Source organism: Ahaetulla prasina, chromosome 11 (assembly GCF_028640845.1).
Source record: "Ahaetulla prasina isolate Xishuangbanna chromosome 11, ASM2864084v1, whole genome shotgun sequence".
Taxonomy (NCBI): Eukaryota; Metazoa; Chordata; class Lepidosauria; order Squamata; family Colubridae; genus Ahaetulla; species Ahaetulla prasina.
The window spans coordinates 5236735-5259070 of NC_080549.1; the positions used below are offsets into that span (position 1 = coordinate 5236735).

At 47.1% G+C, this 22336-nt stretch overlaps 2 protein-coding genes across 7 annotated transcripts in view; both read right to left on the reverse strand.

The window, feature by feature from the left end:
• Positions 1 to 1922, reverse strand: part of TBC1D8B (TBC1 domain family member 8B) — a 58785-nt gene extending 56863 nt beyond the window's left edge. For 3 of the 5 annotated variants that reach the window (XM_058196573.1, XM_058196575.1, XM_058196572.1), the window contains exon 1: positions 1729 to 1921. In XM_058196573.1, coding sequence (XP_058052556.1) covers positions 1729 to 1864 — 136 coding nt within the window. In that variant the 5' untranslated portion in view covers positions 1865 to 1921. Of the gene's footprint in view, positions 1 to 1728 lie in introns of all 5 variants that reach the window. The other 2 variants (XM_058196576.1, XM_058196577.1) reach the window with 2 other exon arrangements.
• A 3951-nt stretch (positions 1923 to 5873) lies between these two features.
• RNF128 (ring finger protein 128) overlaps positions 5874 to 22336 on the reverse strand; it is a 50113-nt gene continuing 33650 nt past the window's right edge. Inside the window, exons 2-7 of one of the 2 annotated variants that reach the window (XM_058196842.1) lie at positions 18084 to 18331; positions 15346 to 15417; positions 12915 to 12997; positions 11500 to 11596; positions 10852 to 11023; positions 5874 to 7361 (exon numbers count right to left, since the gene is read on the reverse strand). In XM_058196842.1, coding sequence (XP_058052825.1) covers positions 7246 to 7361; positions 10852 to 11023; positions 11500 to 11596; positions 12915 to 12997; positions 15346 to 15417; positions 18084 to 18331 — 788 coding nt within the window. In that variant the 3' untranslated portion in view covers positions 5874 to 7245. The remainder of the gene's footprint in view (positions 7362 to 10851; positions 11024 to 11499; positions 11597 to 12914; positions 12998 to 15345; positions 15418 to 18083; positions 18332 to 22336) is intronic. The other variant, XM_058196841.1, reaches the window with a different exon arrangement.

Here is a 22336-nt window from a genome sequence, read left to right on the forward strand (position 1 = left end):
CCCCCTCATCCTCTTGGCCTACCTGGCAGGGTTGGCAGGAGGATGTGGTGAGGGTGGGGAGAGAGAGAGAGAGAGGGGAGGGAAGGACAATGTAAAGGAGGAGCCCCCACCTCCTGGCCTACCTGGCAGGGCCAGCAAGAGGATGCCATGGGGGGCGGGGGGGAGAGAAGGACAATGCAAAGCCTGACCCCCAAAGTTGAGGATACCCGCCCCCCCAGCCTGCTCTCCTGGCCCACCTGGCAGGGCCGGTCAGAGGATGCCACAGTGGGAGGGGGAGAGATAGAGGAGAGGGAAGGACAATGCAAAGCAGGACACCCGATCTCCTGGCCTACCTGGCAGGGCCGGCAAGAGGATGCCATGGCGTCCAAGGACAATGCAAAGCAGGACCCCCGGAGCTGAGGAACCCCCCCCCGTTGGCCTACCTGGCAGGGCTGGCAGCAGGATGCCACAGGGGGAGGGGAAGGGAAGGCCAATGCAAAGCAGGACCCCCTCCCTCTTAGCCTACCTGGCAGGGCCGGGAGGAGGATGCCACGGGGGGGGGGGGAGAGAGAGAGAGAGGGTGGGGAGAGGGAAGACCAATGCAAAGCAGGACCCCCTCCCTCTTAGCCTACCTGGCAGGGCCGGGAGGAGGATGCCACAGGGGAGAGAGGGGGAGAGGGAAGGCCAATGCAAAGCAGGACCCCCTCCCTCTTAGCCTACCTGGCAGGGCCGGCAGCAGGATGCCACAGGGGGAGGGGAAGGGAAGGCCAATCCAAAGCAGGACCCCCTCCCTCTTAGCCTACCTGGCAGGGGCGGGAGGAGGATGCCACGGGGGGGGGGAGAGAGAGGGGGGGGGGAGAGGGAAGGCCAATGCAAAGCAGGACCCCCTCCCTCTTAGCCTACCTGGCAGGGCCGGCAGCAGGATGCCACGGGGAGAGAGAGGGGGAGAGGAAGGCCAATGCAAGCAGGACCCCTCCTCTTAGCCTGGCAGGGCCGGCAGGAGGATGCCACGGGGAGAGAGAGAGGGGGAGAGGAAGACCAATGCAAAGCAGGACCCCCTCCCTCTTAGCCTACCTGGCAGGGCCGGCAGGAGGATGCCACGGAGGGGGGGGAGAGAGAAAGGGGGGGGAGGGAAGGCCAATGCAAAGCAGGACCCCCTCCCTCTTAGCCTACCTGGCAGGGCCGGCAGAAGGATGCCACGGGGAGAGAGAGGGGGGGGGAGAGGGAAGGCCAATGCAAAGCAGGACCCCCTCCCTCTTAGCCTACCTGGCAGGGCCGGCAGCAGGATGCCACAGGGGAGAGAGAGAGGGGGAGAGGAAGGCCAATGCAAGCAGGACCCCTCCTCTTAGCCTACCTGGCAGGGCCGGCAGGAGGATGCCACAGGGGAGAGAGAGAGGGGGAGAGGAAGGCCAATGCAGCAGGACCCCTCCTCTTAGCCTACCTGGCAGGGCCGGCAGGAGGATGCCACAGGGGAAGAGAGAGAGAGGTGGGGGAGAGGAAGACCAATGCAAAGCAGGACACCTGACTTCCTGGCCTACCTGGCAGGGCCGCCAGAAGGATGCCACGGGGGGAGGGAGGGAGGGAGCGAGGGGGACGACAATGCAAAGGCCGACCCCCGGAGTTGAGGAAGCGCCCCCCGCCCCCTCCCCCCGCCCACGACCTCTTGGCCCACCTGGCAGGGCCGGCCGGAGGACGCCCTGGGGCGGCCGGGGGGGGGGCGGTGTGTGGGAGCCCGAGGCGCGCGCTTACCGGTCAGCCCGCCTCCTCCGCCGCCCTCCTGGCCGTAGCCTCGGCGCCGCTGCAGCACGAAGAAGCGGTTGCATCGCTCCTGCACCCAGAGCCGCAGGGCGCTCTTCAGCAGCACCTCCTCGGGCTTCAGCCACATCGCCGCCTCCGCCGCCCTTGCCCGGGCTCAGCTGGACGGGGCGGGGCCTGGCTCCTCGGACCGCCCCCCTCCCTCTCTCCCGCGAGGCTCGCCGGGAAATGGAGTGCCGGCGCCGCCCGGACGGAGGGACGCACTACAAGCCCCGGCGTGCCCCCCCCCCCCGCGCGGGAGGTGATGGGAGGCGGGGCTTGGGAGAAGATAGACAGGTTAGGGAGGCGGGTGTGGGCGGGGCTGAGTCGAGTCTCGGGCTGGGGAGCAGCTGCTGGTGGCTTTGGGGAGGGGGAGTTGCGTGGTTTTTTTTTTTTTTTTTTTTCCTGTTTTGCCCACCTTGGGCCATGTTCCTTTCTCAGCATTCCCCAGCAGGCAGGCCTCTTTAAAGGTGGGTGGAAGGGGAGACTTCATTTCCCAGAATTCCCCAGCATGCACGGGCCTTTAAAGGTGGGAGGGGGTTTCATTTCCCAGAATTCCCCAGCATGCACGGGCCTTTAAAGGTGGGAGGGGGTTTCATTTCCCAGAATTCCCCAGCATGCACGGGCCTTTAAAGGTGGGAGGGGCCTTCATTTCCCAGAATCCCCCAGCATGCACGCGCCTTTAAAGGTGGGAGGGGGCTTCATTTCCCAGAATTCCCCAGCATGCACGCACCTTTAAAGGTGGGAGGGGGTTTCCTTTCCCAGAATTCCCCAGCATGCACGCGCCTTTAAAGGTGGGAGGGGGCTTCCTTTCCCAGAATTCCCCAGCATGCACGCGCCTTTAAAGGTGGGAGGGGGCTTCCTTTCCCAGAATTCCCCAGCATGCATGTGCCTTTAAAGGTGGGAGGGGGCTTCCTTTCCCAGAATTCCCCAGCATGCACGCGCCTTTAAAGGTGGGAGGGGGCTTCCTTTCCCAGAATTCCCCAGCATGCACGGGCCTTTAAAGGTGGGAGGGGGCTTCATTTCCCAGAATCCCCCAGCATGCACGCACCTTTAAAGGTGGGAGGGGGCTTCCTTTCCCAGAATTCCCCAGCATGCACGCGCCTTTAAAGGTGGGAGGGGGCTTCCTTTCCCAGAATTCCCCAGCATGCACGCGCCTTTAAAGGTGGGAGGGGGCTTCATTTCCCAGAAATCCCCAGCATGCATGCGCCTTTAAAGGTGGGAGGGGGCTTCATTTCCCAGAATTCCCAGCATGCACCTTTAAAGGTGGGAGGGGTTTCCTTTCCCAGAATTCCCAGCATGCACGCCTTTAAAGGTGGGAGGGGGCTTCCTTTCCCAGAATTCCCCAGCATGCACGCGCCTTTAAAGGTGGGAGGGGGCTTCCTTTCCCAGAATTCCCCAGCATGCATGTGCCTTTAAAGGTGGGAGGGGGCTTCCTTTCCCAGAATTCCCCAGCATGCACGCGCCTTTAAAGGTGGGAGGGGGCTTCCTTTCCCAGAATTCCCCAGCATGCACGGGCCTTTAAAGGTGGGAGGGGGCTTCATTTCCCAGAATCCCCCAGCATGCACGCACCTTTAAAGGTGGGAGGGGGCTTCCTTTCCCAGAATTCCCCAGCATGCACGCGCCTTTAAAGGTGGGAGGGGGCTTCCTTTCCCAGAATTCCCCAGCATGCACGCGCCTTTAAAGGTGGGAGGGGGCTTCATTTCCCAGAAATCCCCAGCATGCATGCGCCTTTAAAGGTGGGAGGGGGCTTCATTTCCCAGAATTCCCCAGCATGCACGCACCTTTAAAGGTGGGAGGGGGCTTCATTTCCCAGAATTCCCCAGCATGCACGCACCTTTAAAGGTGGGAGGGGGCTTCATTTCCCAGCATTCCTCAGCATGCACGCACCTTTAAAGGTGGGAGGGGGCTTCATTTCCCAGAATTCCCCAGCATGCATGCGCCTTTAAAGGTGGGAGGGGGCTTCATTTCCCAGAATCCCCCAGCATGCACGCGCCTTTAAAGGTGGGAGGGGGCTTCATTTCCCAGAATCCCCCAGCATGCACGCGCCTTTAAAGGTGGGAGGGGGCTTCATTTCCCAGAATCCCCCAGCATGCACGTGCCTTTAAAGGTGGGAGGGGGCTTCATTTCCCAGAATCCCCCAGCATACTTATGCCTTTTAAGGAGTGTGGGAATGTAGTGGGGGGCGTGTACAATTCCCAGGATTTGCCATCTGTCTTTGGCAATAATCCAGCTCTCTTCTTTTCCAGTGATTCCTTTCACACTGTCGACCACCTCATCTCCTCTACAGGCAGTCCTCAAGTTACGACGACAATCAGCAGCCGAAATCCCGTTGCTAAGCACCATCCGCATCTTAAGGAGTGTTTTGGCCCTTATGGATACATGTTAGTTGCACTTATTCTTTTGTAACGTGGCAAGCCGCTCTCTCGGCGTGAGATGGGCAGCCAACAAATGTAATACCTAATAATAATAATGCGTTAATGACCGCATCACTTAGCAACAGTGATCCCAGGAGTCCCTGATTGCCGTTGTAACTCCAGGACCGTGCGGTTCCTCAGGTGGGAAAAGGCGGAGTCACAGGTGAAGAGCAGGAAAAACGTGCAACCTCCTGGCATCTCAGAAATCACGTTCACCTGACTGTGGCTGCATACAATATTCAAGATTCCTGATAGTCGTACGTCCTTTTCTTCTTATCTTCAGTGTTAGCTGGTCCATTTCTGCACAGTCTATTATTTTTTAAATTATAGCTTCTTCTGTGTTTCCTCGTTCTTCCGGTCTTGTGCAAATATAGTTTTGGCTGCTGTCAAAATATGTAATGTCAAATATACATTCCCTTGATCGTATTTTTTCTGGTATTATGCCTAACAACCGCTACAATTCTGCCTTAATGCACCCAAATCGGCAGCTATTTTGACGAATCTCCCCACAACCTGAAAAAAACCCTATTTTTTTAAAAAAAAAAATAGCTGGAATTACCATCTGTACGATAATCGGTTCCTAAATGACTTCTCTTCGTATCTCGGTGATTAATTTCTCCTGTCTTATCTACTTAAGCGAGCTCTCTTTTGTTTTTTAAGAATGGAAATAATTTTTAAGTTGAGATGCATATTCTCCTACAATCTCCTGAGATGCAATCGGCTCTACGGAGTGGAGAGTTGGGTCTCTGCCAGAAAGGTACTTGAATGACCAGAAGCATCTGAAATGTGGAATTTACAGGCGGCTGTTACGAATAAGCTGGGCTGACAAAATCAGAGAGGAGGAGGGGATAAGCTGCCACGGAAAGCCAAGGGAAATCGTCAAAACCATAAAAAAGCAAAAATTTGAATATTTCAGGCCTGGGATGCGACACTCAGAAAATTACGGCGTCCTTCACTTACTCCTCCAGGGAAAAGATTGAAGGCAAACGAGGTCCAGGCAGAAGAAGAACACCATGGCTTCAAAATCTAAGGGACCGGTTTGGACAAAACTCAACAGCGCTTTTTCATGCGGCTGCTGATAAAAATAGGATTGCCAACATGATCGCCAACTCCCAATGATGGATATGGAAGGAGAGGAAGGAGGAAGAAGAGGAAGAAGATGATGAGGAAGAAGAAGAGGAAGAGGAAGAGGAAGAAGAAGGGGAGGAGGAGGAAGGGGAAGAAAAAGAAGATGAGGAGGAAGGGGAAGAAGAAGATGAGGAAGGGGAAGAGGAAGAAGAAGAAGAAGAAGGGGAGGAAGGGGAAGGGGAAGAAGAAGAGGAGGAGGAGGAGGAAGGAGAAGAGGAAGAAGAAGAAGATGATTGTGGCTTCTTTGGTGCTCTCTGAGCTTAGGTGTTTTCTTGCAGATGTTTTATAACCCAGTTAGGTAGCATCACCAATGCTAGAAGGGAGGAGGAGGAAGAGGAGGAGGATGAGAAGCAGAAGCAGGAGGAGGAGGTGGAGAAGAAGAAGAAGAAGAAGAAGAAGAAGAAGAAGAAGAAGAAGAAGAAGAAGAAGAAGAAGAAGAAGAAGAAGAAGAAGAAGAAGAAGAAGAAGAAGAAGAAGAAGAAGAAGAAGAAGAAGAAGAAGAAGAAGAAGAATTAACTTTCTGGATTTCTGCAATGTTAGGGTTAGACTGTTGAACACACGCCAGCTTATATTCAACTGTTTTTATTTTAATTTTTTTTTTTAAAAAAGGAGAACATCCTAAACAGGCAGTAGTATAGCTTTATTTACATTTTGTATTCAAAGGAATTCAGTAGAAATCAGATATTTACAATTTCATTGAACACTATGCAAAAAGGGAGAAAGGCGTGCTGATTTTTTCCCCTATCGGAATCAACGCGGGAAAAGGTACCATTGCGGTTCCTCGGTCGACCTTATGCTAGACTTGCCATCAGAAACGGAAACACAGACGCGAGATAAAGTGCATTATTAAATATAGGTAAATTCACTTTGGTGGATGAGGTTCTTGGGCTCTATGCAAAAGGCACCCCTGTGTTCCCCTTATTCCCGTCTTACAGGTTAGAAAAATAATTTTAAAAGTTCACCCATTCATTAATTTCCAGTTTAGCCACGTCCATGCATTGCCTATTCTGAATATTTACAGTACTCTTTGGGTCTCTTCACTTAGCTGTTTTCTTTGGAGTAGCAGCAGCAGCAACAACAACAAAATAATCCCCTTTGAGTGAGGCCTATTTAAACCTCTGACAAAGTTAAAAACAGCTAAAATCTGGACCATTCACTGAGCCGTGTGGCAGCTTGTTAAGATTGCAACAACAACACAGGCCAAATTTTATTGCAGCTTCCTCCCCCCCCCCCCCGAAGTACAAAATAAGTTGCATTCTGTTCCCATGAACATTTTTGCAAATGTCCATTTGGTTTCCGAGTGTTAAATTTTGCTCTATAATCAGTGAAGGGGGTGGTGGAAAGAAAATACTCCCAGTGTCTTTTACCGTCAAGACTGAAAGCTGAAATTGCTTGGCGATTTAACGCGGCGAGGGGCGATTCTCAAAAATCAAGGAAAGGAGAAGCCCCTCGATAAATTACAGAAAAGCCAAGTGGATTCGAACCCGTGCTGAAAAGTACACCCGGTGCTTTTGACACCCGAAAAGTTTAAAATTTATTTAAAAAGCGAACCTGATCCGTTCAAACTTAATTTGAAGATCGGCATGTAAAATATATGGTTTTTTGACGGGTTAATGCTTCCCGTAGGACGAACAGGAAAAAACGATAACGCTCGGATGGTCGTGGTTTCCTTTGGATGGTTTTTTTCCTGGGTGGCGTCAAAGAAAAGAATCAATAATACTAAAAAGACTAATTCAGGAAAGAAAGAAAAAAAGTGACGGGCAGGCCACTCCAAAGAACTGCAATCTTAAAATTGTGTATTTTATCTTGGGGGAGTCGGGATGGGGGGGGTGTCTCAAGGGAACATTGCTGCTACATCAGTCTTAGCGGTGTTCTCGTGGTGAGATGCTGGTGTCTCAAGCGAACTGCAGTCTTGCGCCAACAGCACCTAGGATTTCACTGGCTGTCCGGGGGCTTCGTCCCCTTCGAAAGCGGGATTGTCAAGATGGGGCAGCGTGTCCACATCCGGGGTCTGCGAAGCGTTCACAAGACGGAGATGGTCACCTTTGGAGAAAGGAGGAGGAGGAAGAAGAGGAGGAGGAGGAGCTGGCTGGCTATCTTCTCACAGCCCGTCACATTCCTTGTACGAGCTACGGCAGGGGTGTCAAACTCGAGGCCCAGGGGATGTTTAGATCTGGCCCATGGGGCCACCGTGGAAATAGCGAAGGACCGGCCCGCTGTGCCTCTTGTCGCTGAAAACGTGTGGCCCTCCCGAGCTCCGTTTTTGCTGGCAGAGGGTTGCAGGAGGCCATCCCAGCCAAAAATGGAGCTCGGCAGCCCATTTTCGCTGGCAGAGCACTCGGGCCACCACAGGTGCCCCCCCCCCGACACGAGTGATGTCATGCCGGCCATACCCACCCTGCCCCCTGAGTTCAAACACAACTCTGATGCGGCCCTCAAAGAAGTCGAGTTTGACACCCCTGAGCTACAGACTACAACATGGCGGTTGTTTCCATGAGGCTACCGGACAAGCCAAGGACAACCCGCTCTGTTTGGCTTCCGTAATGCAGCCTGCCCAGCGCTGCAGAAGCTTAAACGGCTAGTCCTATGTGGTCGAGGCCTTCCTGTACAAGCATTTTAACAGATTTAGCAGATTACCAGAGTTGGAAGGAACCTTGTAGATCATCTAGTCCAAACCCCCCACCCCTCGCCTGTAAGTAGGAGACCTTACACCATTTCTGACGAATTGCCGGTTCTCCGAACTACTCAAAATTTCTGCTACCGGTTCTCCAGAACCTATCAGAACCTGCTGGATTTCACCCCTGACCCAGTCTATATGTGGGTAGTTTTCAATTTTGATTTTGATTTCTGAATTTTCCATTCAGAGCTTTTATCTGCTAGCAGGACGCAGGGAGAAGAGAAGAAAGTCTTCTACGAACGAGAAGACTGTGGCTGCAGTGACAACTGGTGGGCTTTGGCCAAGCCACTGACCTTCAATACCAAGCGGTTTGAAGGCTTACTGGGGCGTTAATTTGAATTTTAAAAGAAAGGATAGGACTTAATAGGCTTAAAACGCCGTTAAGTTTGTAGATCGGTTTGAACAGTTCCATCGGTTCAAAAAATAGAAACTGAATTTTTCAAGTCGGAAAAGATTATCTGCTGGGGCATGTTTTTGCCAAATAGGCCAATAATCCTTATTAGCCTTCTACAGTTTCTTAATTTTATTAAGGAGGATTTTCATTCAAAAGCCTTCTTTGAAAGATCCATTCTAGGATTTTGCTGGTTTACGAACAAGATCATAACAGCCAAATCCTAAAATGGATCGTGCAAAAGTAAGGCTTTTCATTCAACTTCTATTATTTTTGTTCAACTACTCTTAGGAGGAGTTCGTCTTTTTAAAAGGCTGGCTTTCCCTCAACACTGTCAAACTAGTTACTAAGTCTGCATTACTATTCATTTTCTCATCCTTCCTATCACCCGTCTCCTCCCGCTTATGACTTTATGACTGTAACCTTGTTGCTGGTATCCTTAAGATTTAGATTGACTGTTTCCTAATGTGATTTGATTGCTTATTTGTTCCCTATGACTATTATTAAGTGTTGTAAATGTTGTACCTTATGTTTCTTGATGAATGCATCTTTTGTTTATGTACATCGAGAGCGGATATACCAAGACAAATTCCTTGTGTGTCAATCACACTTGGTCAATAAAGAATTCTATTCTATTCTATTCTATTCTATTCTATTCTATTCTATTCTATTCTAGGCTAGGCTAGGCTAGGCTAGGCTAGGCTAGGCTAGGCAAGTCTACTCTATTATTTTTTTAAAGTTAATTAATTAAATCAGGAGCTACCCCAGGCTTCTCTATCTTGGCAGAATAAATCAGAAATGCAATATGGCAATGGCCCTACTCATTGGAAATTCATGGAGATGGTGTCTTGATAGATCTAAAAAAAATGCTACAAGTATTTAGTAGCTTAAAAAATTTTACAGTGTTTCCCCGAAAATAAGACAGGGTCATATTGATTTTTGTTCCAAAAGAAGCACTATAGCTTATTTTCCGGTTAGGTCTTATTTGGGGGGAAATATAGTACTAAACGCTTCCATCTACTGACGATCTTAACTGGGGCTTATTTTTGGGGTAGGGCTTATATTACGAACATCCTGAAAAAATCACGCTAGGGCTTATTTTCCAGTTGGGTCTTATTTGGGGGAAAATACGGTACTAAATGCATCCATCCGGCTGAGAATCTTAACGGGGGATTATTTTTGGGGTAGGGCTTATATTACAAGCATCCTGAAAAAATCACGCTGGGCCTTATTTTCCAGTTTTTTTCTAGATTTCCAGTGGTTGCTGTATTTCCAACAGCAGCAATAATCTTCACTGATTTTTGGCAGCCAATCACCTGTGTTTATCGGACGGCTGGATTAATAAAGTTGTGGTTAATAAGTCATTAAGGCTGCACATAAAAACAACATCCGGGAGCTTCGGAAAATTCTCCTGGGTTCCTGATGCAGGAATAATTATCTGGAGCTGTAAAACTGAAAGCCTGGGAAATCTAGCTTTTTATTCAGCAAAGGGACTTTAAAAAACAATTCCTAACATTTCTGCTTTCATTGCAACCCCTCAAATCACAGCGCTTAATAAGAGCAGAGAGACAGTTTGGTTTAGTGGTTAAGGTACCAGGCTAGAAAGTGGGAGATGGTGAATTCTAGTCCTGAGATAGGCACAAAAGCCAGCTGGATAACTTCGGGCCAATCACCAGGAGATGGTGAGTTCTAGTCCCACCTTAAGATACGAAAGCCAGCTGGGTGACTTTGTGCCAATTACCAGGAGATTGTGAGTTCTAGTCCCACTTTTGGCATGAAAGCCAGCTAGGTAACTTTGGGCCAATTATAAGGAGATTGTGAGTTCTAGTCCCACATTTGGCATAAAAGCCAGCTGGGTGACTTTGGGTCAATCACTAGGAGACTGAGTTCTAGTCCCACCTTAGACACGAAAGCCACTAAGAGACAGCGAGTTCTACTCCCGCCTTTGGCATGAAAGCCAATTGGGCCAGTCCCTCTCTTTTAGCCCAACCTACCTCACAGGGTTGTTGCTTGGGGAAAACAGGAGGAGGAAATTGTGCTGCATATGTTCACCGCCTTGAGTTATTTGCAAGAATAATGAAGTGGGATACAAGTAAACAAATCAATAAATAAATGCTATGAACAGAGCTCCTTATATGCTGCGCTTCTTTGGGGTATTTTCTATTACTACAGTGTTTCTGTTCAAATCTATTTGTCGCAGCTCAGCCACAGGGAAATGACATACACACACACAAACACACAGACACCGCACACCAGCACAATCCGTTAGTGTCATCCTTACTTTTTTGCAAAAAGGAACCGAGGAATGTAAATTCCCTCTCCTCGTGGTGGTGCCACTGAATCCCCAGCAGGGGGCAGCCGACATCTGCCAATTTTTTAATGCCAAAAGGAAAAAACCAAAGGAATGCTTCCTCCTGAGAAAGAACCGGGCAATTGTAAATTTGCAAAAGCTGTCGGAAACTTACTCTCTGGAGTAACACGCTCCTCCGGAGCCGGTTCGTCGGTTCCCTGCACGGAAGCGTACCCTGATGAGGCGGTCTCGCTATGATTATCTTCTTCGTTAACCGCAGGGACGTTCGAGGCTTCACTGGAGACCGTGGGGGCTTGAGTAGCTTCTCCTCGCTCTTCTATGTCCACCTGCGCCAAGCAGAATTTCAGGGGGAAAAACGTCGTTAGCAAAATAAAAGTTATTTCCGCAAAGCTGAAAGCTATCTTCTCGCCATCTACCACGTTTCTCCAAAAATACGACCTACCCCCAAAATAAGTCCTAGCTTGATTTGTTTTACACGTGCGGTCAATATACCATATTTTTTGGAGTATAAGACGCACATTTTCCCCCCAAAAAAGAGGGTGAAAATCTGGGTGCGTCTTATACTCCGAATGTAGCCCCGCCCAGCTTCTCAAATGGAGGTTTCAGAGGCTGAAAGAAGCTTCAGAAAAGAAGCCCCCAAACAGAGCTTCAGAAAAAAAGCCTCCAAAGAGAGCTTCAGAAAAATGGGCGAAAATGTCTTTCCAAGAGGATTAAGGGCATTGCAGTTGTTTTCTCCCGAGCAAATCCAGTAGTAGCAAAATAAGCAGGTAATGAGTGACTTAACTACAGCTCGCAGGTTTACCTCAATTCCCAAAGCCTTGAGTATGTCACATTTACACATGGGGCAGGTCCTGTGCTCCAGCAGCCAGGGATCAATACAGCCCTTGTGAAACAGATGGCTGGAAAAGATAAAAAAAGAAAATAATTTATTTATTTATTATTTATTTTATTAGATTTTTATACCGCCCTTCTCCCGAAGGACTCAGGGCGGTGTACAGCTAGATAATAAAAACCCACAATATACACAGTAAAACAAAATGTATAGCACCACTCAACAGATCTGAGCAATGTTTTTTGCTGATTTTTTAATATATATATATATATATAATTGACTTGGTTCACACATTATGTTATGTTTTGCTTAGTCATGGTCTGCTAATCAATCACTGCTAGGTTTGCTCACCTATCATGCAGGAATATACCAAATCAGAATGCTGGTGTACTTTGATTTGGTCTTCTTGTCTTTTAAATCCAATTACTGTTTAAAAGGGCACAGAACTTTTATCATCATTCAACAGTTAAAATAGTGAGTCTTGATATGCATATTATAATATAGTCATATAGGTCTACTTGTAGGAATATTGTTTATGCAAATGTTTTTGTTATTTTAGGAACCTAATAAAGTGTGAAGATCTCGAATTAAAGTCTGCAGTTATTTAAAATATAGTCCTTCCTATCTATCTATCATCTATTTATCTATATCTATCTAATTATCTATATCTATCTCTGTATCTCTGTATCATCTATTTATCTGTCTAATTATCTATATCTATCTCTTTATCTGTATCTATCTCTGTAACTCTGTATCTCTGTATCTCTGTATCTATCTACCTACCTACCTGTCTGTCTGTCTGTCTGTCTATCATCATGTCTACCTACCTATCTATATCTATATCTATTCTATATCTATAATCTATATATCTCTATTTCTGTCTCTCTATATATGTAATATATGTCTGTCTGTCTGTCTGTCCGTCCGTCCATCCATCCATCCATCCATCCATCCATCCATCCATCCATCCATCCATCCATCCATCCATCCATCCATGTATATATGTATGTATGTTTAAATGGTACTCCAAACCTAAATGCAATTATAGCATTCTAGACCAGAGATTTCCAACCTTGGCAACTTTTAAGATCGGTGAACTTCAAATCCCAGAATTCCCCTTGCTGGCAGGGAGAATGCTGGGAGTTGAAATCCAGCAGTCTTAAAGCTACCAAGGTTGGGCACCCACCCACCCACCCCCGATCTAGACTGTTCGATTACACCTGAACTCAACTGATCAGTGTCATTTGAGTCAATTACCGGATGGTGAGAAACAAGAGCAGAGCCGTTGAAAACAGCTCCCCAGGAGAACAGAGGAAGCAAGAAGGAGAACGAGCAAGTTAACTTTCAGGGAAGGGAAAGAAAGGAGAAAAAAAAAAAGAACCTACTTGCAGGTTAAAATTCGGACGACATCATTTGGTTTGTACGCTTCAATGCACACTGCACAGCTGTCTGCATCAGGACCGGTTTCCTTTAAAGAAAAGAAGAGAACGAAGACATTTTTTCTTGTGTTCAACTAACCGGAGGACGTACAAACATGGGAGGGACTGGGACTCAGCTGACCTCCCTTCGAAAGGACCGTCCACCAGCTTTGTACACAACGAAAATGATGTTTTACAACACGGAAGCTAACAAAGATGAGATTCCTGAGAAATTATCTAGAGCAGCGCCAGAGACCAGTTAGTTCCGTGAAGTTTTTCGATGGACCAGAACGGGCGTGGTTTCGCAGGCTGCCTGCATCCCACGGATGGGGCCTTTTGCTTATTTGGGTGGCTCAGTTTCTGTCATGCCGTGGCCCGGTCCACGGCTCAGGGGTTGTCGGCCCCCTGATCTAGAGGCAAGGTGTCACAGCAGGGGTGTCAAATTCGATTTCATTGAGGGCCACATCAGGGTTGTGTTTGACCTTTTGTGGCGGGGGGGGGGGCTGGGATGGACGTGGCCAGCTCAACATCACTTGTGTCGGGGGCATCGGTGGTGGCCTGAGTGCTCTGCTAGCAAAAACCGGCTCCCAAGCTCCGTTTCCGGCTGCAATGGCCTCCTGCAACCCTCTGCCAGCGAAAACGCAGCTGGGGAGTAGTTCCGTTTTCGCTAGCAGAAGCACAATGGGTCGGTCCTTCGATGTTTCCAGAGCAGCGCTGCGGGCAAGATCTAAGCACCCTGCAGGCTGGATTCGACCCATGGCAGTGGTAAAATTCAAAATTTTCCCCTACCGGTTCTGTGGGTGTGGCTTGGTGGTCATGTGATGGGGTGGGCATGGTTTAGTCGTATGGCCGAGTGGGCATGGCTTAGTGGTCATGTGACCGGGTGTGCATGGCTTCACAACTGACTCACACACAATGCAAAAACAGCTGGACTTCACACAAAAGGGCGCCTGCAACAAGCAGGAACCTCAAAGACGATCAGGCACAGCAGATTGTCTCACAGCTAATCGGTAGTAAAAAAAAATAATGCTAAAAAAGTTTTTAAAAAAGTTCTGACATTGCACAGCTGATTGTGGGAATTTATTTATTTATTTATTTTACTTTTTTTAGTATTTTTTTACTATCATTTCGGGTGAACAGATAGTAAAAAAAAAATGCTAAAAAAGTAAAAACAAAGTTCCAAGGATCCAGATGCACAGCTGATTGTTGCACTTTTTGAAGCATTCTTTTACTACCGGTTCAGGCGAACCGGCCCAGACCGGTAGCATTTCACCCCTGGCCTATGGGGCCTCGAGTTTGACACCCCTGTGTTAAGAGTCATAGGATCTATAGAAACATACAGGCAACAACTGAACATAGGAACACCTTCTCCAACAAGGGTGTCAAACTTTTGGCCCGTGGGCTGGATACATCATGCGCCGGCCACGCCCACCCCTGGTTTAGCAAAAGGGAAAAAGTCACGATGCGTCATGTGACGAGGTGAGTTTGACACACCCCTGTTCCACAACAACAATCTAGGCGAGACGGGTCACATACGAGTAAAATCAACAAATAAACCCGATGTTTTTATTTATGTATGCCTCCGGAATTTCCCTCCATTTTATTTATTTATTTTTTTGCTCCTGGAAATTAACCGGGTGTAATTTGTTGAACGAGTCACACCTCCTGAACAAACTTCAACAAAACCGTTGTTTAAAATCAACCCTCCGAATTGCGTTCTCTCTCTCTCTCTCTCTCTTTCTCTTTTCATACCGACTTGTGTTCAAACACCTCTCTTTGCTGTAAGGAACTATGGTGGGAGAGTCAAACTGGCCCAGCGTAACAGGCGACCTTGCGACATTATAGGACCGTGACGGCAAACCTATGGCACGCGTGGCCAAAGTGGCAAGCGGAGAGCCATGTCGCCTGGCACGCACGGCGTCACCCGTTCCTCTTTCGGGTTTCTGGCGCACATGTGCATGCGATAATCAGCTGGCCTTTTACCATGTGGCAGTGCCGGACACTAGAAGAGCTGGTCTTCTGTTTTCCTGCGTGAGCATGCGCGTCGGCCAGCTGATTGTTGCGTGTGCATGCGCGCCAGAAACCCGGAAGAGTAGCTGGCTGAAACCGGAAGTTCAGCAGCTGAAACCGGAAGTTCATTTTTGGGCATGCACATGCGCCCTGGGCAGTTTCTCTTCTGTGTTGCGGCCCAGGTGCGCACGTGCACCGTTTTCGGCACTTGGTGCTGAAAAGGTTTGCCATCACTGCTATAGGACGTTTAAGAGAAACAAACAAACTAGGGATATAGTTATTTTCTGGAACAGTAACAAGAAGAGGCTGGGCAGGTGCCTTTTTTAGGCAGGTGCGGCGTGCACGCGAAGAGGGTGAATGTATCTCCTTGTTCTTTTTTGGGTCGTACCTCGTCTCCCTGTTTTAACGTGCGTAGCTGCAGCTGTCCAATTGCTTTTCTGGCGTCTGCTTTCAGCCGTCTCTGTAATAGACAAGCAGTGTGTCAGTGCATAACTGGTTCTCCCGTCCAATGTTTAGATATGCTACACAATTAACAATGGGTGAGGGTGTTTCTTTAGGAGAGATGGCGCAAACCTGCCTAGGAGTATTACCCAGGGCCTAATTATAAGTCAAGAGTCTGCAGGTATGTGGTTTGAAGTGTTTACTTGGCACGTAGAAAAATATTACCTGGTTTATACAGAGGGGTTTGTGGAGCCAAACGGGAAACATTCCAGTGGAAATTCCCACATGCCAGCCGAATTGTTTTCAGGTGACTGGTTAAGGTTAAAAGAAGGTGAAAAAATGGCTCGCCTGAACTTGCTTCACGCTCTCCAAAGCTGCTTCGTATAGAATAACAGAGTTGGAAGGGACTTTGGATAGCTCTAGTCCAACCCCTGCTCAGGCAGGAAACTTTATACCACTTCAGACAAATGGTTATCTAATCTCTTCTTAAAAACTTTCAGTGTTGGAGCATTCACAACGTCTGGAGGCAGGTAGTTCCACTGATTAATTGTCATTGTCAGGGATTTTCTCCTTAGTTCTAGGTTGCTTTTCTCCTTGATTAGTTTCCACCCATTGCTTCTTGTTCTACCCTCAGGTGCTTTGGAGAATAGCTTGACTCCTTCTTCTTTGTGGCACCTCCTGAGATATTGGAACACTGCTATCATGTCTCCCCTAGTCCTTCTTTTCGTCAAATTAGACATACCCAGTTCCTGCAACCGTTCTTTGTATGTTTTAGCTTCCAGTAACCTAATCATCTTTGTTGCTCTTCTCTGCACTCTTTCTAAAAATATGTATATCTATCTATCTATCTATCTATCTATCTATCTATCTATCTATCTATCTATCTATCTATCTATCTATCTAAATCTCTCTCTCTCCCCCTCTCAATATCTATCTATCTATCTATCTATCTATCTATCTATCTATCTATCTATCTATCTATCCATCCATCTCTCTCTCTCTCCCTCTCAATATCTATCTATCTGTCTGTCTGTCTGTCTGTCTATCTATCTATCTATCTATCTATCTATCTATCTATCTATCTATCTATCTATCTATCTAAATCTCTCTCTCTCCCCCTCTCAATATCTATCTATCTATCTATCTATCTATCTATCTATCTATCTATCTATCTATCTATCTATCTATCTATCTAAATCTCTCTCTCTCTCTCCCTCTCAATATCTATCTATCTATCTGTCTATCTGTCTATCTGTCTATCTGTCTATCTATCTATCTATCTATCTATCTATCTATCTATCTATCTATCTATCTACCTACCTACCTACCTACCTACCTACCTACCTACCTACCTACCTACCTACCTACCTACCTACCTACTTACCGATCTATCTATCGATCCATCTAAAAATAACAACCCCTAATCTGGCTAGAAGTAGTTCACTTTTTCTTGCAGGCACGACCGAGATGGGAGTAAAGCTGTATTCTCTGTTTTTAATCTTACTGATGAATGCCAAAGACTGTGGATACGGTTTGAAAAACCTCCTCTGTCTTTGATTGCTTTGACAGCCAACTTCAGTGATATCAGAAGTTTTTCACCGAACAGTCATCCGGTGGCATGCATTAGATTAAACCGTCATAGATATTTAATGATCTCGAAAGATTCACATCCTTTTATGAGGCTGTAAATACAGATGAGCTAGCACGCATTCATTTCGCGCCGAGGCAAACTCATTAAGCCTCGGCAAATTAATTTCAGTTTGGATAGGAGAAGCAAGCGAAAGGTTGTAATTATACACTGGAAGAACTTGAAGTGCCTATAACAAAGGGAGCCTCCAAAGTGCTAAGCCAGCTACGCACGGAAAATCTATAAAGGGGAACACACCAGTTTTGCTTCAAGGGTTTTGGAGGTGATAAGTCTTGGCAGACTCTTAAAAGGATATTGCTTGAGCTATTTAAAAAATCCATAAAAGTATTCCAAGAATTTATTTACCGACCTTGGAAAACAGCTGTTCACTAAAAGCTGAAATTATCCAGAAAAGTATATCTTTTTGAGTTATTTGCTGGCTGGGACAAGACTATTTGCAACTAGAATCCAGTCTGGCCCATTATAAAAAAAAGAATTCAGACACAATAGAAATTCCACAAATTCCTCCCAAATCAAGAAATGTGTTATATTATTAAGTTATGTCCCCGGATGTATGCTAATACTTTGGAGGTCCCTACTTTGCATGGAGGCTCATTCGATTTCATTGCACAGATGTTTGGTGCATTGACAATAAAGGTTTGAACTGAATTTGAATTTGATGAATTTGTCAAGAAGGGTGGCTTAAGGTCTAATAAATTTTTGACGGGCCTTTCATGAAGCATAACTGTTCAAAACTCTTGCCCCACAACTTGAAGTTCGATCCTGACGGGGCTGAAAGTTGGCTGTCCTTCCACGATCAGTAAAATGAGGGACCCAGATTGTTTGGGTGTGTGGGTGTGTGCAATATGCCACCGTTATAAAGCGCTCGGAGAGCAGTGGGGTAGCATGTAAGTCTAAATGCTATTGCTAAATCCCACTGGAGGAAGAATAGGCTTACAAGAGAAGGGAGCCAATCACCGAAGAGAAGACAAAAACAACGAAGCCGGATTGGCAGCAGGTTGTACAGAACAAAGAGGTGGGGGGAAGAAGAAACTCACCTGTCTCCTGTTCTGGGCCCTTGCAACCCGAAGCCTTCTAGCGGAATAAAATATGAAGTATCCCACCGTGGCGGCCGTGACGATGAAGAAGGACACCGAGACGAAGAAAATGGAGTAATTATTCATCCACGACCCGTGTTTTTTGCCTACTTCGATAGCCATGGTGACCTGGTAGCCCTTCTCAATCTTCTGAAGGATTTCTCTGCCTTTGGCGTAGCTGATCATGATGGCCACGGTGTTTCCCGTACCTGCACAACAGAAAAGCTGCTATTGCAAACATGACCGCTGAGGAGTCGGGGTGCTGTTTGTTGGGCCACCGAGCTTGGTGGTTTTCTTGCAGATGTTTCACCATCTTGTGCTAGAACAGACCCCAGTCTCTCCTGGCACTGGAGATGTTACCTAGTGGGGCAGTGAAATGTCTCCAAGAAAACCACCAAGCTCTGATATCACCAGCCCCTCTCCTCCTCTTCTTTCTCCTCTACTCTCCAAACCTCCATTCCCTTCTAGCACTGAGGATGTTACCTAGTTGGGTAGCAAAACCTCTGCAAGAGAACCACCAAGCTTCTCCTCTTCTCCCTCCCTTCTCCTCCACTCCACAACTCCCGTTCTCTTCTAGCACTGAGGATGTTACCTAGTTGGGTAGCAAAACCTCTGCAAGAGAACCACCAAGCTCAGAGAGCACCAAGGACCCCACCGTTCAACCATGAGCTACCAACAGTCTCTTCTATAGACCGCAGGCTATTTATTTATTGGGTTTATATAACTGTTTATCTCCCAAACATTGACTCTACCCGCTCAACAGACCCAAGGAACAGCCATCTATGAAGTCTGCTTGCAGGAGGAACCCAAAGAACGGTCCCAAAGTGAAGGTTTTGGATTTTTGTTTAACTACCACCGCTAAGATGAGGAAGGAAGGAAATCCATCTTCCAGGTATGGGCCTCAACATCGCCCAGCACAACGCTCCGATGGGGACATTCATGCTGGCCAATTAAAACTCTTCCAGGATGGGAAGAGTCCGCAGGAATACAGCGATTGCTTTCATCATCGGAACACTGCTTACATTGGCACTTTGAAAGTTTAGCAGTTATTCTGGTTTGGTTCTTTTGCGTTGCGGTTGTTATTGCTGCTTGTAATTTGCTTCCCGAGAACTCTACAGACTCTGGAGTGGAAAATATAAGTTTGTTGTTGTTAGTTGCAAAGTCGTGTCTGACCCATCGTGACTCCATGGACAACGTTCCTCCAGGCCTTCCTGTCCTCCACCATCCTCTGGAGTCCATTTAACTCACGCCGACTGCTTCAGTGACTCCATCCAGCCACCTCGTTCTCTGTCGTCCTCTTCTTCTTTCGCCCTCAATCTTTCCCAGCATTAGGTTCTTCTCCAGTGAGTCCTTCCTTCTCATTAGGTGGCCAAAGTATTTGAGTTTCCTCTTCAGGATCTGGCTTTCTAAAGAAAAGTCAGGGTTGATCTCCTCTAGGACTGACCGGTTGGATCGCCTTGCGGTCCAAGGGACTCGCAGGAGTCTTCTCCAGCACCAGAGTTCAAAGGCCTCCATTCTTTGGCGCTCAGCCTTCCTTATGGTCCAACTTTCACAGCCATCCATTGCAACTGGGAAAACCAGAGCCTTGACTATACGCACTTTTGTTGGCAGGGTGATGTCTCTCCTTTTTAGTACGCTGTCTAGATTTGCCATAGCTTTCCTCCCCAGGAGCAAGCGTCTTTTCATTTCTTGGCTGGAGTCCCCTTCTGCGGGGATCTTGGAGCCCAGGAAAATAAAATCTGTCACTACCTCCATTTCTTCCCCATCTATCTGCCAGGAATTGAGAGGGCCAGATGCCATGATCTTAGTTGTCTTAAATATAAGTTTAGTTGAATGTAAAAAAAAACACACAGTCAACCAAAAGTTTTGGGTTTCTCACTTCCTGTCCAACCCAAGAAAGGTAAAGGTGTCCTTTGTACCTGGCTGGCCGACAAAGGACATTTTAAGAGAAACAACAGGGTGTGGGCCTGTATGAGGTGCAACTCCTCCCTGTCCGGTCCATCTTGCCAGTGCTACATTTCAGCACAAGACACAACTTGCACGATCTCTCTCTGTTTTGTTTCCGGTCGGTGGACAGGAAGGTGAAGTCCACAAGACATTTTGCACGTTTGCCAGAATTAGAATTTCTAATTACAACATCAAGGATCTGTGGGTTGGCTTTATTGAGCCATAGTATAAAATTACTCAGCGGTTATATGTGGTGGACTTGTAAAAAAATCAAATCATTTTGGATAAGGATATGGTGGGTTATGCAAAATGTTTTGAAAAAGAAGATAAAGTTTACTCCGCAATTGTTTTTATTGGGTGTAACTATGGATTGTACGGCAATAGAGACTAAACTGATCTTAAATTTAATATCAGCAGTCAGACTATTGGTAGCGCAGTACTGGAAGAAGGAACATTTGCCTACGATTGATGAATGGATATTAAAAGTTGCTAACCTGGCGGAAATGGCAAAAATCTCAGCATATTTGAAAGACTGTTCACAAGAGAACTACATAGTGGAACGGAGAAGATGGATTGACTATATTCAAAATAAATATCAGACTAAGAAATATCAAATAGCTTTTGAATGAACAAAGTGTAATGGAAATTAAGGCTCTATGGAGGGATGAGAGTTTATGGACAGTTAGCATAAATTTAATTTATGATTGTTAGAAGTTTACTACACTCTGTATTTTGCTCTGGGAAGTCTTGGGGGGGGTGGAGAGGGGGGGGAGAGGGGGGGGAGGTAAGGGGAGGGGGGAAGGAGTGGGGGATATTTGTTAAAACTTTGTAAAACTTTTTCAATTAAAAAAAAAATACTCAGCGGTTTAAATTAAAGGACTGTCGCTTCCATAGTCCAGGGAGATTTGGATTTTCCAAGGCAATCCTGTCGATTGAGAGAACAAGAGAGTTGGAAAGGGACCTCGGAGGTCTTCTAGTCCAACCCCTTGCTCAGGCAGGAAATCCGATAACAATGTCAGACAAAGGTGGTCCAATCTCTTCTTTAGAGGATAACATGCCACCCGAGTACAACTAGTCCTTGACTTACAACTGTTTCATTGAGTGACCAGCACTGGAAAAAGTCACTCGTTACACCTTTCTCACACTTACGACTTACGATCCCCTCGGTCATGTGATCAAAATTAAGATGCTCGGCAATGGACTCACATTTATGACGGTTATGGGATCCCCTTTTTGTGACCCTCTGACAAAGTCAATGGGGAAGCCAGACTCACCCTCACGTGTTACTAACCTAACAACTGCAGTGACTCGCTTAATGACCGTGGCAAGAAAGGTCGTAAAATGGGGGCAAAACTCACTACTAAATGTCTCACGTAGCAGCAGAAGTTTTGGGCTCCATTTTGGGCGTAAGTCTGGGACTACCTGTAATCGCTATTTTCCATTTTATGCCTCTTGAGGAATTTGGCCTCACTTATAACTAGGGCAGAATAATCCAAATAATAGGAGCAGGAATGACCTGTTTGCTCTGTTAAGGTGTTTCTAGAATATAATTTGTATGCCCGCTGCCAATTTCGCAATCTAGCTTAGCTACACTTAAATTAATGCAATATCTTTCCGGGAACACTTAATCACAAATGTGCCAGTTTGTGCCGTGGCGCAGATTATCACCGCTGGTGCCAGGCTTAAAATAGATTCCAACTCGCCTTATCTAAATAAGGGATGGGCAAATTAATTTCGCACTATCTTGAAAGTGTTCCGTCACAAATAGGCAGGGATTATTCAGTCGATTCTGGCTTCTCCTTTATATTCCGTATCAGATGGGAAGTAAAGGACTCCACAGACAGATGGTTTTAGAAATATGAGGGGCTGCCTGGTGCTCTTGGAGCTTGGCCGCTTTCTTTTTCCCCCATTTTTTAATTGAGTTATAAAGGTAAAAGGCAAAGGTCCCCCTCGCACATACGTGCTAGTCATTCCCGACTCTAGGGAGCGGTGCTCATCTCCATCGCAAAGCCGAAGAGACACTTCTGTCCGAAGACGTCTCCATGGTCATGTGGCCGGCATGACTAAAGGCCAAAGGAGCATGGAATGCCTGTGACCTTCCCACCAAAGGTGGTCCCTATTTTTTCTACTTGCATTTTTTATGTGCTTTCGAACTGCTAGGTTGGCAGAAGTTGGGACAAGTCATGGGAACTCACCCCATTACGCGGCACCAGGGGTTCGACCTGCTGAACTGCCGACCTTCCGATCGACAAGCTCAGCGTCTTAAG